Here is a 15,470-nt window from a genome sequence, read left to right as displayed (position 1 = left end):
CACCTGTAGCTGAACTTAAGCAAATCCATTGACAATGACTGTTTGATGTTTTTCAACAGAGGTTTGTTTACCATCTAAATACTGTAGCTAGGTCATAAATGATGTAAGACATGGCGCCAACTGTCAGTTAAACCGCAACATTGAGTTAACAGGGCGCCTCTTACTAAATGGAATGCTACACAACCGGAAGGTTTGCATTCAGCGCCACTCAGTGTATCAGTTGAATCTCTTTGCACTGTGAGACTACAGGTATGCAATGAGATAATGTTGCGAGTGTGTGTGTGTGTGTTTGTGGCCGTCGGTGCACCTAACACCAAACCAATTTAATTACACATAAAACCTTCTACTCATAGAGTGCTTCCAGGAAGAATCACGCTCGTTCCCACAATCCTCAGAGGGCCAAGACATGAACAACAAAACAGGTAAATGGTGTTTTCTATGACATATGACACCTGGGAAGCACTTTGCCCACTACAATACCCAAAAACTATAAGTAAACAAAGTGGCAGCTCAAAAGAAGGGAGGGAGATAACTATAAAACATTCTTTTATTTCATGTAACATTAAGCTTGCTTTGCACTTTTTCGTGTTGCTTAAATGAGGCACAGGAACATTCAAAACTAGAGAGAGAGAGAGAGAGAGAGAGAGAGAGAGAGAGAGAGAGAGAGAGAGAGAGAGAGAGAGAGAGAGAGAGAGAGAGAGAGAGAGAGAGAGAGAGAGAGAGAGAGAGAGAGAGAGAGAGAAAAAAAATGCATTTCCATTTGGCATAATTATTAGGTACTTGTTATAAACTGCATATTTAAAATCCTTATAAATCGATAAAACAAATATCCTAATCAAACAAAATAAGCCCAGTAGTGTTCGCAAGGCAACGGCTAAGGATTATTATTACGGACAGTCAAGCAGTTCTCCAGGTCATAGCACCAGGTGTTCTCTTCCAGAGCAGCGGACAAGTTGAGGGTGGACATCTTTGCGCCGGCTCACGTCTGGACTCACTGTATGCCGAGAGCTATACCTACCGCACCTCAATGGAATCTGAACTCACCGTCCCAAAATGGCGTACGTCTAACGACAACTGTGCACTAATTCTGATGGTCAAAACGAACGGCAAGGTACTACATCACTGGCATGTGGGAGATTCCTTTTGGATTCATACTGTAGTTATTCCATGGCAGACATCCTGGTAGGCAAACAGGTGATTGTAATTAAATAATGATTTATCATTGAATGACAACATTGTTGGCCGATGAGCCGGTGTATATGTATGACATGAATGGCATTGCACCGTATTTGAAGGCATGACACGTCATGAGATTTACCATCACTCTGCATTGTCAACGCAACAACAACGGGCCACAATCCAATCCTATACCTGACTGTACTGCACGAGGAGATCAGCAACCATCTCATGAACAACTGATCCTCTAAGTTGGTCTTTGATCAAGGGTTTCCCAAAAACGTCCCCCAAAAGTCTTCCCTTGTCCTCTCATCACATCCGTGGGTACGGAAACCGCGCGCTTCCCCCCCCCCGACCGTAGGTGCAGCAATCAAACGTTTGTCCGTGCAGGTGTGAAAGCAAAATACACATTTGAAGAAGAGGGACGCTAAGACAACTGGAAACATTGAGGCGGTTACTGAGAGGTGAGGATCTTCAGGAGCCCATGGTGCAGATGGGGATGACGATGATGAGGATGATGGCGACGGCAATGGCGATGAGCGCAGCCAGCTTGCAGAACTTGGCCCTGCGGAGGTCCGCCTCCTTGCGCCGGAGGAGAGCGTCGTAGCCCGGGGTGTAGATGTCCTCCATCCAGAACTCCATGTTGTTGGGGTTCAGGGAGTCCTGGGCCTGGGGGACAGAGAGAGAGGAAAGACATTGAGACTCTTTAACCGTCTGTAGTGTGGTAGTGAAAAGGTTAACTTTCTTTAGTGTGGTAGTGAAAGGGTTAAAGATGGAATCTGTAATGCCGAATCTGTTTAGGCAAAAGTTCCCTTTTCGTTTACATTTTTGTTTTGGTCTAATGTGTGGGTTGGACTTGAGTGAGGATAGGGGCAGTGTTGTAGTCAAGTCACTAAATCTCCAGTCCGAGTCGAGTCTCGAGTCCCCGGTGTTCGAGTCCAAGTCCAAGTCCGAGATACCAAAGAAGAGCCAGAGTCGAGTCCAAGTCATTAAGGTTGAGTCCACTCTACATTAAACATAAATGACACAGCGGTCACCATTTCAAAGGGAGTTTATTTACTTTGTGACACAATAGCCAAACAAATGCACTAGCAATCACTATATTATGCCAAATGATTAGGGACTATTACCAAAAATATTTAAAAGAAATAAGTGTGTTTATCATTTAACAAATCCGAGTCCGAGTCTGCACCTTCCAAGTCCGAATGCAGTCAATGCTCGAGTCCAAGTCCGAGTCATCAGTGCTCAAGTCCAAGTCGAGTCACAAGTCCTGAAAATCAGTCCAGGACTCGAGTACTACAACACTGGATAGGAGAGGGGTTGCTATTGCTGGCCACACCTCAGGACCTCATATGGTATATACATTATATAATTAAATATTTTATAATTCTACATACTGTGTTATGTTATATACCAAGCAGGGCTCTTTTGCCTCAAGGTTGCTGTTTGAAGGCATTACAGATTCTACCTTTTGTCTAAAGTTGTTCGCTTTCACTCACTGAAGACATTATAACACAACAAACTGATACACAAGACATTATAGCACAACACATATTTATAACACAACAAACTGATACACAAGACATAATAGCACAACAAACTGATACACAAGACATTACACATGTAGCACAACAAACTGATACACAAGACATTATAGCACAACAGATACACAAGACATTATAGCACAACAAACTGATACACAAGACATTATAGCACAACAAACGGATACACAAGACATTATAGCACAACAAACTGATACCCAAGACATTATAGCACAACAAACTAATACACAAGACATTATAGGACAACAAATGGTACAGTATGGTAATCCCAGCATTTCCCAGGGTTGTAAAAAAAAAAAAGGGAAGGATGATTTAAAAAAATCATGTAGGCCATACAAATTATATAGTTATATCCATATAAAACCCAAACATCTCATAAAATGATGCAACAGAAAGTCATTTAACGTTTAGTTTCTTTGTTTCTATTCTTCTAAATCCAGGGATTTGCCATCAAGCAGTAAGGAGATTAAATTAACATATTCTCAACAGGCTCTGATTTACTTTCAAACGGATGATTTCAGAAATATCCATATCAGATATCCACGTCTCTGAGCGGATCTCGGCCTGTCTGTCCGACATCTCCGCCTGGATGACGACCAACCACCTCAAACTGAACCTAAGCAAAACAGAATTGCTCCACCTGCCGGCCAAATCCTCCCCCCTGACCGACCTTTCCATCACAGTCGAGAATGCAGCTGTGACCGCGTCCCCGACCGCCAAGAACCTTGGTGTTGTCCTCGACGACCAGTTGAACTTCTCTGCTCACATCGCAGCGACAACCAGAACCTGCCGATTCCTCCTGAGCAACGTCAGAAGGATACGCCCCTTCCTGACAAAAGAAGCCACCCAACTCCTCGTCCAATCAACAGTCATCTCCCGCCTCGACTACTGCAACGCACTGCTCGCTGGCCTCCCGGCCACTGCCACTAAGCCTCTTCAACTCATTCAGAACGCAGCGGCCCGCCTGATCTCAAACCTACCGAAGTCGGCCCATGTCACCCCACTTCTTAGGGACCTGCACTGGCTCCCCATTGCTGCACGAATCCGCTTCAAGGCCCTTGACCTAGCATACCGTGCGGCAAAGGGAACTGCTCCCGCCTACCTCCGGTCAATGGTCTCTAACTACACACCCTCAAGACCCCTACGCTCTGCATCTTCTGGCCGCCTCAGACCTACTCCTATCCAAGCTCCGGGAGGGTCATCAAAGAGAAGTCGCCTATTCTCAGTCCTTGCCCCACAATGGTGGAATGAACTACCCACCCCAGTTAGGACAGCCGAAACACGTCCAATCTTTCGCCGTCGACTAAAGACTCACTTCTTCAACCATTATCTGAATAAAAAAAAAAAAAAAAAAAAAAAAAAATCTAACCCTAACTAACCATACTGTCATGCACTTGTCCTAATAAACTAACCTACACTGTAGCACTCAACACTTTGATGAACATTGTTACTCAGCTGATAGAGTTGTGCTCTTCCTGATGGCTTGTCGTACAGAACTTGTAAGTCGCTTTGGATAAAAGCGTCAGCTAAATGACTAAATGTAAATGTAAATGTACTAATGCAATGATTTGCTGCTCCCCTTTCATCTTGTAAAGTAATACTGAATACAACATGTAAGAATAAGGTTCACACAAGGTAAAAAGCATTTGATATAAATATAGCTAGATGAATTAATTAATTTCTTTAAAGCACAGTAGGCTAAGTAGGTTAAATAGGCCAAATGGTTTAAGCAGCAGAAACACATAACATAAATTGTAGGGGCGGCTGGGTGGCGCAGCGGACATTGCACTCGTCACCAACGCAAGAGACACCGGGTTCGACTCCGGCTGTCGGCATTGCCTCCGGCTTGGGCCGGCCGTCATACTATAACTCAATTGGCAGAGTTAGCGGGTGGAAGTCGATGGGTGGTAATCTGGACGTTGTGGACAGCGACTCCTACAGGTCGGTTGGGGGACGCCTGCACAGCAGAGACAGGAAAATAGCGGGGGCAGTGTGAGCCTACCACACGTTACACCTCGCCAAATGAGAGTCCGCGCTGGCAGGTGAAAAGATGTGACAGGCTGCCTCCACATGTATCGTAGGGGACATGTGATGCAAGGCTTCTATCCTCCCTACAGCCGACCAGTGGGGGGCATATGCGAGCAACGTTCAAGACAGGGGAGGGGAGAATTGGCACGGCTAAATTGGGATGGGAGAAAAATAGAAAAAGAGGAGAAAAAAGTGTATAAAAAAAAAGAACATAAATTGTAGGCTGATTATGTGTGTGTGTGTAAATCCAAGATAAAGGTTTCAGCACCATGGAGAGTGTGGTGGGTGGACCAGAGGCAACCAGGTCATGCTCGGACTGACTTTAATATTTGACGTTTGTCCAAGACAAACTTTGGGGATTAGGGGTCAGTAATAGTAGCCCGTTCTCATCTCCACCACTTCCCTTTATTTAATTTAATTTAATTTAATTTAATTTAATTTAATTTAATTTAATTTAATTTAATTTAATTTAATTTAATTTAATTTAATTTAATTTAATTTAATTTAATTTAATTTAATTTAACCTTTAACCTTTATTTAACCAGGCAGGTCAATTAAGAACAAATTCTTATTTACAACGACGGCCTGGCGAGAGGACAAAAGGTCCCCTCGAAGGGTAACAGGGAAAGGGGACAACATTTATTAAATTAAATTAAATAGAAAAGAGACAGACGATACATACATCACAGAGGTAAGAGACAGACGATACTACATCTCAGAGGTAAGAGACAGACGATACTACATCTCAGAAGTAAGAGACAGACGATACATACATCTCAGAGGTAAGAGACAGACGATACATACATCACATAGGTAAGGGAAATAATTAAAACACACATCAAACAAACAACCAAATAAAATTACAACGTATGTAATACATGAAGCACAACAGACAAATTACAGTTACAAGGCTGGGTGACAGTTGCAGGTGTGTGTAAACAACCCTGTGATAGAGTCCTGTAGTAGTAGTAGTAGTAGTAGTAGTAGTAGTAGTAGTAGTAGTAGTAGTAGTAGTAGTAGTAGTAGTAGTAGTAGTAGTACTGTAGTACTGTAGTAGTAGTAGTGACTGAGGGGGCTCAATTTGTCTTTTGCATCTCATTCCAACTGCTGGGAGCAGCAAATTGCAAGGAGGAATTGGAACACTAAAGGAAGTGTTAACACAGTGAACATCTAGCAAGATATGATGAGCAGCTCTTTAACACCATAAAGCACATCTTCAGCTGTAGCGTTGAGCTGTAGTTACTGCGCTCAACAACACAGCTCACAGTAGTGCTGTAGTTACTCTAATTGTGCAACAACAACACAGCTCACAGTAGTGCTGTAGTTACTCTAATTGTGCAACAACAACACAGCACACAGTAGCGCTGTAGTTACTCTGACTGTGCAACAACAACACAGCTCACAGTAGTGCTGTAGTTACTCTAACTGAGCTCAACAACACAGCTCACAGTAGTGATGTAGTTACTCTGACTGTGCAACAACAACACAGCTCACAGTAGTGCTGTAGTTACTCTAACTGAGCTCAACAACACAGCTCACAGTAGCGCTGTAGTTACTCTAACTGCGCTGAACAACACAGCTCACAGTAGTGCTGTAGTTACTCTAATTGTGCAACAACAACACAGCTCAGTAGTGCTGTAGTTACTCTAATTGTGCAACAACAACACAGCTCACAGTAGTGCTGTAGTTACTCTAACTGAGCTCAACAACACAGCTCACAGTAGCGCTGTAGTTACTCTAACTGCGCTGAACAACACAGCTCACAGTAGTGCTGTAGTTACTCTAATTGTGCAACAACAACACAGCTCAGTAGTGCTGTAGTTACTCTAATTGTGCAACAACAACACAGCTCACAGTAGTGCTGTAGTTACTCTAACTGAGCTCAACAACACAGCTCACAGTAGTGCTGTAGTTACTCTAATTGTGCAACAACAACACAGCTCACAGTAGCGCTGTAGTTACTCTAACTGAGCTCAACAACACAGCTCACAGTAGCGCTGTAGTTACTCTGACTGTGCAACAACAACACAGCTCACAGTAGCGCTGTAGTTACTCTAACTGTGCAACAACAACACAGCTCACAGTAGCATTTACATGTACATTTAGTCATTTAGCTGACGCTTTTATCCAAAGCGACTTACAAGTTCTGTACGACAAGACATCAGGAAGGGCACAACTCTATCAGCTGAGTAACAATGTTCATCAAAGTGTTGAGTGCTACAGTGTAGGTTAGTATATTAGGACAAGTGCATGACAGTAAGGTTAGTTAGGGTTAGATTTTTATAAAAATAAAAATAATTTCAAATAATGGTTGAAGTAGTGCTGTAGTTACTCTAACTGTGCAACAACAACACAGCTCACAGTAGCGCTGTAGTTACTCTGACTGTGCAACAACAACACAGCTCACAGTAGCGCTGTAGTTACTCTAACTGTGCAACAACAACACAGCTCACAGTAGCGCTGTAGTTACTCTAACTGTGCAACAACAACACAGCTCACAGTAGCACTGTAGTTACTCTAACTGTGCAACAACAACAACACAGCTCACAGTAGTGCTGTAGTTACTCTAATTGTGCAACAACAACACAGCTCACAGTAGCACTGTAGTTACTCTAACTGTGCAACAACAACACAGCTCACAGTAGCGCTGTAGTTACTCTAACTATGCAACAACAACAACACAGCTCACAGTAGCGCTGTAGTTACTCTGACTGTGCAACAACAACACAGCTCACAGTAGCGCTGTAGTTACTATAACTGTGCAACAACAACACAGCTCACAGTAGCGCTGTAGTTACTCTAACTGTGCAACAACAACAACACAGCTCACAGTAGTGCTGTAGTTACTCTAACTGTGCAACAACAACACAGCTCACAGTAGCACTGTAGTTACTCTAACTGTGCAACAACAACACAGCTCACAGTAGCGCTGTAGTTACTCTGACTGTGCAACAACAACACAGCTCACAGTAGCGCTGTAGTTACTCTAACTGTGCAACAACAACACAGCTCACAGTAGCGCTGTAGTTACTCTAACTGTGCAACAACAACACAGCTCACAGTAGCGCTGTAGTTACTCTAACTGTGCAACAACAACACAGCTCACAGTAGCACTGTAGTTACTCTAACTGTGCAACAACAACAACACAGCTCACAGTAGTGCTGTAGTTACTCTAATTGTGCAACAACAACACAGCTCACAGTAGCACTGTAGTTACTCTAACTGTGCAACAACAACACAGCTCACAGTAGCGCTGTAGTTACTCTAACTATGCAACAACAACAACACAGCTCACAGTAGCGCTGTAGTTACTTTGACTGTGCAACAACAACACAGCTCACAGTAGCGCTGTAGTTACTATAACTGTGCAACAACAACACAGCTCACAGTAGCGCTGTAGTTACTCTAACTGTGCAACAACAACAACACAGCTCACAGTAGTGCTGTAGTTACTCTAACTGTGCAACAACAACACAGCTCACAGTAGCACTGTAGTTACTCTAACTGTGCAACAACAACACAGCTCACAGTAGCGCTGTAGTTACTCTGACTGTGCAACAACAACACAGCTCACAGTAGCGCTGTAGTTACTCTAACTGTGCAACAACAACACAGCTCACAGTAGCGCTGTAGTTACTCTAACTGTGCAACAACAACACAGCTCACAGTAGCACTGTAGTTACTCTAACTGTGCAACAACAACAACACAGCTCACAGTAGTGCTGTAGTTACTCTAATTGTGCAACAACAACACAGCTCACAGTAGCACTGTAGTTACTCTAACTGTGCAACAACAACACAGCTCACAGTAGCGCTGTAGTTACTCTAACTATGCAACAACAACAACACAGCTCACAGTAGCGCTGTAGTTACTCTGACTGTGCAACAACAACACAGCTCACAGTAGCGCTGTAGTTACTCTAACTGTGCAACAACAACACAGCTCACAGTAGCGCTGTAGTTACTCTAACTGTGCAACAACAACAACACAGCTCACAGTAGTGCTGTAGTTACTCTAACTGTGCAACAACAACACAGCTCACAGTAGCACTGTAGTTACTCTAACTGTGCAACAACAACACAGCTCACAGTAGCGCTGTAGTTACTCTAACTGTGCAACAACAACACAGCTCACAGTAGCGCTGTAGTTACTCTGACTGTGCAACAACAACACAGCTCACAGTAGCACTGTAGTTACTCTAACTGTGCAACAACAACACAGCTCACAGTAGCGCTGTAGTTACTCTAACTGTGCAACAACAACACAGCTCACAGTAGCGCTGTAGTTACTCTAACTGTGCAACAACAACAACACAGCTCACAGTAGCGCTGTAGTTACTCTGACTGAGCTCAACAACACAGCTCACAGTAGTGCTGTAGTTACTCTAACTGTGCAACAACAACACAGCTCACAGTAGCACTGTAGTTACTCTAACTGTGCAACAACAACACAGCTCACAGTAGTGCTGTAGTTACTCTAACTGTGCAACAACAACACAGCTCACAGTAGCGCTGTAGTTACTCTGACTGTGCAACAACAACACAGCTCACAGTAGCACTGTAGTTACTCTAACTGTGCAACAACACAGCTCACAGTAGCGCTGTAGTTACTCTGACTGTGCAACAACAACACAGCTCACAGTAGCGCTGTAGTTACTCTAACTGTGCAACAACACAGCTCACAGTAGCGCTGTAGTTACTCTGACTGTGCAACAACAACACAGCTCACAGTAGCGCTGTAGTTACTCTGACTGTGCAACAACAACACAGCTCACAGTAGCGCTGTAGTTACTCAAACTGTGCAACAACAACACAGCTCACAGTAGCGCTGTAGTTACTCAATCAATCAATCAATCAATCAGATGTATTTATATAGCACATTTCACATGACGCGTGTCAACCAAGTGCTGTACAGAGGGTAGATACACATAGATACATATTGACAACAATCACACTCCGTTTTATGGGAGGGCACACAGGCAAACACATAGGAAAACAGGGCATGAGTCAGTGAACGGGAAAGGCTAGTAGGTAGAAGTGGGTTTTGAGCCTCGATTTGAAGGCATCTAACCCAGACTGAGCTTCAGTCATCCTCCCTAAAATACAGACACCGCTTTCAGTCACCTCACCTGCTGCTCTCCCATCATATCATTCACACACACATAGCAGCAAAGTCACAGTCTGCTTCATGGACTCACAACTGTAGTAACAGTGGAATTCAGTGAAAACACTGAACGTAATACTGAGGTCCAAGGTCACAGAAGGTCAAATACAAACCTTTATCTTCCGGAAGGCTATGGTCACACGTTTGTAATTTCAGTGTGATTCTTTTTTATCATCTGATCACGCTAACATGCATGAGGAGACAGGTGTGGGCGGTCTTACATTATGATCAGAATTCTACATGCAATGTGGTCACAATGTCCATAGAGGCAATGTACTGTAAAAGATAATGTTTAAATACAGCCTTCGGAGACAAATAACAGGCATTTCTAGGTCAAGTGTGAACAATGCAATCTCATGTGATATGGTCAAAAACATGATATCATGATATTTTCTTATTTTTGACCGTATAACGGTATTTTATAGTACCGGTAGTCGTTTTTTTCCAGTGCAAATTACAGTGTGATTTATTTGATATTTCTTTGCAATACAATTGTCATGGCTTTTTCCATAAAAAAATTTATATCCACAAATCTTTATAATAATTCATTTAATAATTTAATTAATAATTGTATGATTTATACCTTAATATTTGATATATCTCCCAGCCTTAGTATCACATCATATCTTTATGATCACATCCCAAAAAATCACATTGAAATTACACATGTAACCGTCTAGAGGTATGAATTACACCTCTATCAAAACCACAGGTCAAAGATCTCCTACGTGCAGATCCAGAGAGGCGATGCGTGACTGGCTCTCATCGACAGTCCAGACGGGCCTCGTCCTCCCCTCGGCCATCCTGGGGTCAATGATCTTCCCAGAGGTCATGCCTCCGGTCAGGCTGCTCTCCGTCTGACGGAACAGGGCGGAGTTAAACACCTGCTCCATCAGGTTGGTCGGCTTCTGGGCGGACAGCAGGTTAGTTGTGCTGTTTGATTGGTCCATCTAGGAAGTGGGCAGGGACAGTCAAGAAACAAATTTCAGGATGAATTTTTCAGTCTCAAAATGTAGGGCTACTCATAATGATCTTAATATGTATTCAATAAGAGGATACAACTGTATAATTATGCTATAAGTAGCATTACCTACATATATTGCCAACCAAACTAATAAATTAATTCATATTTAATCGATCATGTTTATTGAATGCTTACAGATGACTTTGCTGAATATTGTTCTACATCCAAAGTGGAGCAATGCATGTATTTTCAGTCACATTGATCACTATTAAAGTTTTCTTCTTAAATTTTTTTAACAATATTGTTATTATTGAACTCCTTATAATCAAATGAACTATGTTACATCAAATATCAAGCATTTCAAAAACAAACTAACAAACTAAAAATAGATAAACAAATATCACTTATACGCAAATAAACCATTGCAACTTGTGGGTGAAAATGACAGAATCCGTCCCACATTTTATTTCAGCAAAATACTACAGTGAAGTTTGTCCTACTTGTCAAGTAACCACATAATTTGTTACTAAGAGACTGAACCAAGTGTTATGATCAGGGTGTCAAACTTGCACCCTGTGGACTGGGTCCGGCTCGCCGGGTTGTCCCATCCAGCCCACAGGATCATTTTACAATGTGTGGAAATTGCATTGAATGAATGTAATGAATTCTTTATTTTGAATGTTTACAAATAAACAAGAGAAAATGATAGGTTTGAAGCCAATTGGCTTATAGAACAACCTACCCATTTAAAACACTTTTGATTTAAAAATGTCCAACACAAATATTTTGCTAAGAAAAAGGGGGTCCATGGGTTTTTTTCAATTTAATGTATTGTCTAGAACAGTAAAAATGATTAAAACTCCACAATGAACTCCAATGCATTTTGGGTTTTGCGTTCTTCAGGGACTATGACCAAACACCACTTTACACAAATATTTTTTGTATTAGCCTATAATATTTTATATTTGCATGGTCCAGCCCATGTGAGATCAATAATGCACTGTATGCACTGTATAACATGCAATACAGTACATGATTAGGCATGCACGCACACACACTTGCTTTCCCCGTACATACATACATACATACATACATACATACATACATACATACATACATACATACATACATACATACATACATACATACATACATACATACATACATACATACATACATACATACATACATACATACATACATACATACATACATACATACATACATACATACATACATACATACAAACACAAACAATCACAGAAAAGCTTCATACCATAATTAATTGTGGCTGAATACAAAATAGTTGAGCAAATACTCTACCTTTCCTATTTTCCCAGCCAAAGTGTCCTTGCTGCTTTTACTCTTGGAGAAGGAGACAGCCCAGTCCCGTGCAGAGTGGGACACACTGGAGCGTTTGCTATCCAGGCCTCCCTTCTCTTCCGACTGGGTCTTGGAGACGCGCCGAGACGCCGCGCCCTTCTTCCCCTCTTTCCCCTCTTTCCCCTCTTTCCCCCTTTTCGGATTGGCGTGAGCCTTGCTGCTGTCCATCTGCTGCCCTCCGCCGGTGTGCCCCCGGTTCCAATCCAGACTCCCGGTGCCGCCGGCCGAGAACAGGTGCCCGTACACGGACAGAGGTTGGGGATCGGACGACTCCGAGGCAGGGGATAACGGCTGGCTGCTGAAGGAGGAGGCGCCGGCGCTCAGAGGCTCCAGCCACCGCTCGTCTACGTGTCCGCCCGTGCCGTCGATGGCGGGCTGCGGGATCTTATCGTCCAGCCGCTGCAGCGCGGAGAGCACCTGGGAGATCTCCGCCTTGACCTCCGTCAGGGACTCCAGCTGCCGCTCGATCTGGCTCATGCGCAGCAGCAGCTTGTAGACGCTGGCCTTCACGCCGTCGTCGCTGCTCTCCAGGGAGTGGAAGAGCCTCTGCAGCTGACCCAGGCGGCCGCGTCTGGCCTCGGGGGTGTCCTGGTTGACGGACGCCACTCCGTCGTTGGGGTGCAGGACCCCGGTGGAGCCGCACATGCTCACCTCGTCCAGGAAGCGGAAGATGGCGCTGATGTCGTCCTCGCCGAACTCGGGGTCGTCCAGCGAGGTCATGAAGGAGAGGCGGTCGGCGTGGACCAGGCTGCGGAGATGTCGGTGGTCCGGCGGGTCCGTCTGAGTCGCCATAGCCCTCATTCTGTCCACTATGCTATCCCCGCTCTCCCCTCCTAGAGCCGCGGCGTTGCTGATGGCTGGGGACGATCGCCTTGGGAGATGGCCCCCTGCCAACTCCATCCCCATGCTGCTCTGCCCCATCCGATCCTCCAGGCTGTGGCTCTTGTTGCTCCAGATGGACTTCTGGTTCCTGGATGGCTGGAGTTGATGGGGGGACCACTCCGAGATCGACCCGGGCCCAAAGTAGGTAGAGTCCTGCAGGTCATCTAGGCTCTCGTGTTTAGCCCGCTGCCCCGGCGGCGAACGATGCCCCGGCGTGGGTGAAGCGTACGGGTTGGCGAGCCGCTCAAAGCTGCGTTTCCGCTCCATGTCAGGACTGGGAGACTCACTGCTGACAGTCACCTGGGGTACGAGCGGCGGTTGGTTATGGAAGTCTTTCTTGAAAACGTCTCTCCTCTGGCCGACAGCGGATCCGTGCTGCTCGGCCTCGAAGACCTCCATGGTGGCCGAGTCTGCGCTGGACTCGCTGTCCGTCTCCAGGGGCAGGTAGATGTTGCTCTGCATGGTGGCGCTGGGGAGCTGGCCGCCGGGGAAGAGAGGGCCGTTGTTGGGCCAGTCGAAAGACACCGCCCGGGCTCTGGAGACCGGAGGGGCGGCCAACAGCGAGATCGGTTCGGGAGGGAGACTCCCTCGCTTGCGGCCGGCAGAGTAACTCGATTTGGGGTAGAGAAAGTGTCGGTCGATGGACCTGCCCCCTGCGTCGGCATGTACACGTGTTCTTTCCCTTACGGCAAAGCTCAGCTGGTCAACTCGAGGCAGTACGATCCCTGAGCATCTGTCGATCGTCTGGGCCCTCATTGGTTGGCTGGCCAGTTGGTCATCGGGAGCCCCGCCCGTCATCTGAATCAGATTGAAGATGGTCACGATGTCAGCAGCCACGCCTATGGGGGAGAGCCCCAGGCCTCGGGTGGTGGTGACGCGGTCTCTGAAGAGCGTGGCCGGGAAGCAGGGGTCTCGGCTGGCCGCCGCGAACAGCAGGCTCCTGAGCTCCACGAGGTGCTCCAGGTCAAAGCGGGTGCTGACCATGCGGCAGAGGTCCTGGAAGGAGAGCCAGTTGCGCATGTTGGCCAGCTCCTCCAAGATCCCCAGGAGGACCAAGGGGTATTCCTGCTGCAGGTTGGCCATCGCTGCCGCCTCACACCGCCTGGCAGGGAGCAGCGAGGAGGAGAGATGATGAAGGTTTTTAAAACGACAGAGTCGGCAGAGCCTGCAATTAGTTTACAAAATATATTTACTAAATCTAAAAAAAAAATGTTGAGGTATACTGTGGGAACATAAGCCTGAAAGATACTTCTTTGAATAGTTCATATGTTTGTGAACTTAATTGCATGCCGTGCCATTGTAAACATCCGTGAAACTTTCCACATAGAATTCTAGTTACCAGGGAACCAATTTTATTCAGAGGACATTTTGTGTATCTAGTTACGAGCATATACCATAGATTTTCCCACACTCCAGTGTCAAATGTCTCTCCCCAAAACTAGCCTAGTGCATAGTGTTCTGTTGAGGGATATATGCATGCTTAAAGCCGGAACACGCCAACATTATGCAAGCTAGCCCAGCTTAGAAGCCGATATGGATCAGCCTTGCTGTTGGCCAAAAAACACCTCTTCCAGAGTTTTAAGATCTAGGCTAGTGGTCCGTATCCGCCTCAATTCTAAGTCCAAGCTAGGCTATCTTGCAGCCGGATACATTTCTACTGAACGCACAGAGAGAAAATTGGTATGTGTCTTCTTGTCTGACTCTGGAGAAGACGGTAAGCGCATTTCCCATAATGTTGCCATGTTCTTTTGAGGTTTTGCACATGCAAGCAACCCTATAGCTGTGTTTGATGCAGGCATGATGCTAATCACTTTTGAATGAAGATGATGAAATAAAGGATATTATGTATCAACATTTGTACGATGTAGGCCTAGTACCGTTATTACATAACACCAATTGTGTGACTATTGATTGAGTGATTGAGATCAGATGTAAACCCATTTCACATGAGCTAACATGTCAGTGAAAATGTGTGCATCTCTCCAGTCTCCTGCACTTGTTCACCTTTAGAATTCAGGCAACGACCTTCTTTTGGGCCCTAAAATAACTGACCACCTGATGTGATGACGAGGAAACACTGCGCACATCTCTGCGTCACGCGCTCCACAAAAACTAACTTAATTAATTAATTAATGACAGTATTCTTTATTAGGCTACTTAAGAAAATAGAGGGGGACAGTATTTAAACGTGATAATGTCGGTGTACAAACAGTGTCTTTGTGGTAAACTTGCAAGCTGCCTTACAAATGTTTTGCATTTTACTGAAGATAATAAATAATAGGATTCGTATTTATTATAGGACAGAGCGCA

General features: G+C 44.8%; 1 protein-coding gene across 1 annotated transcript; it reads right to left on the bottom strand.

Moving 5' to 3' along the window:
• Window positions 1-1,650: 1,650 nt before the first annotated feature.
• On the bottom strand, window positions 1,651-14,243 carry LOC311230536 (major intrinsically disordered Notch2-binding receptor 1-like; the record flags this gene model as incomplete). The annotated part of the gene is made up of 3 exons (XM_084316842.1): window positions 1,651-1,845; window positions 10,660-10,881; window positions 12,219-14,243. The coding sequence occupies 3 exons, from the start codon at window positions 14,241-14,243 to the stop codon at window positions 1,651-1,653; spliced, it is 2,442 nt and encodes an 813-aa protein (XP_084172968.1).
• Window positions 14,244-15,470: the final 1,227 nt, after the last annotated feature.

This window comes from Notolepis coatsorum, assembly GCF_963971535.1.
Source record: "Notolepis coatsorum genome assembly, chromosome: 6".
Lineage (NCBI taxonomy): Eukaryota > Metazoa > Chordata > Actinopteri > Aulopiformes > Paralepididae > Notolepis > Notolepis coatsorum.
This window is presented reverse-complemented; position numbering and strand designations above follow the sequence as displayed.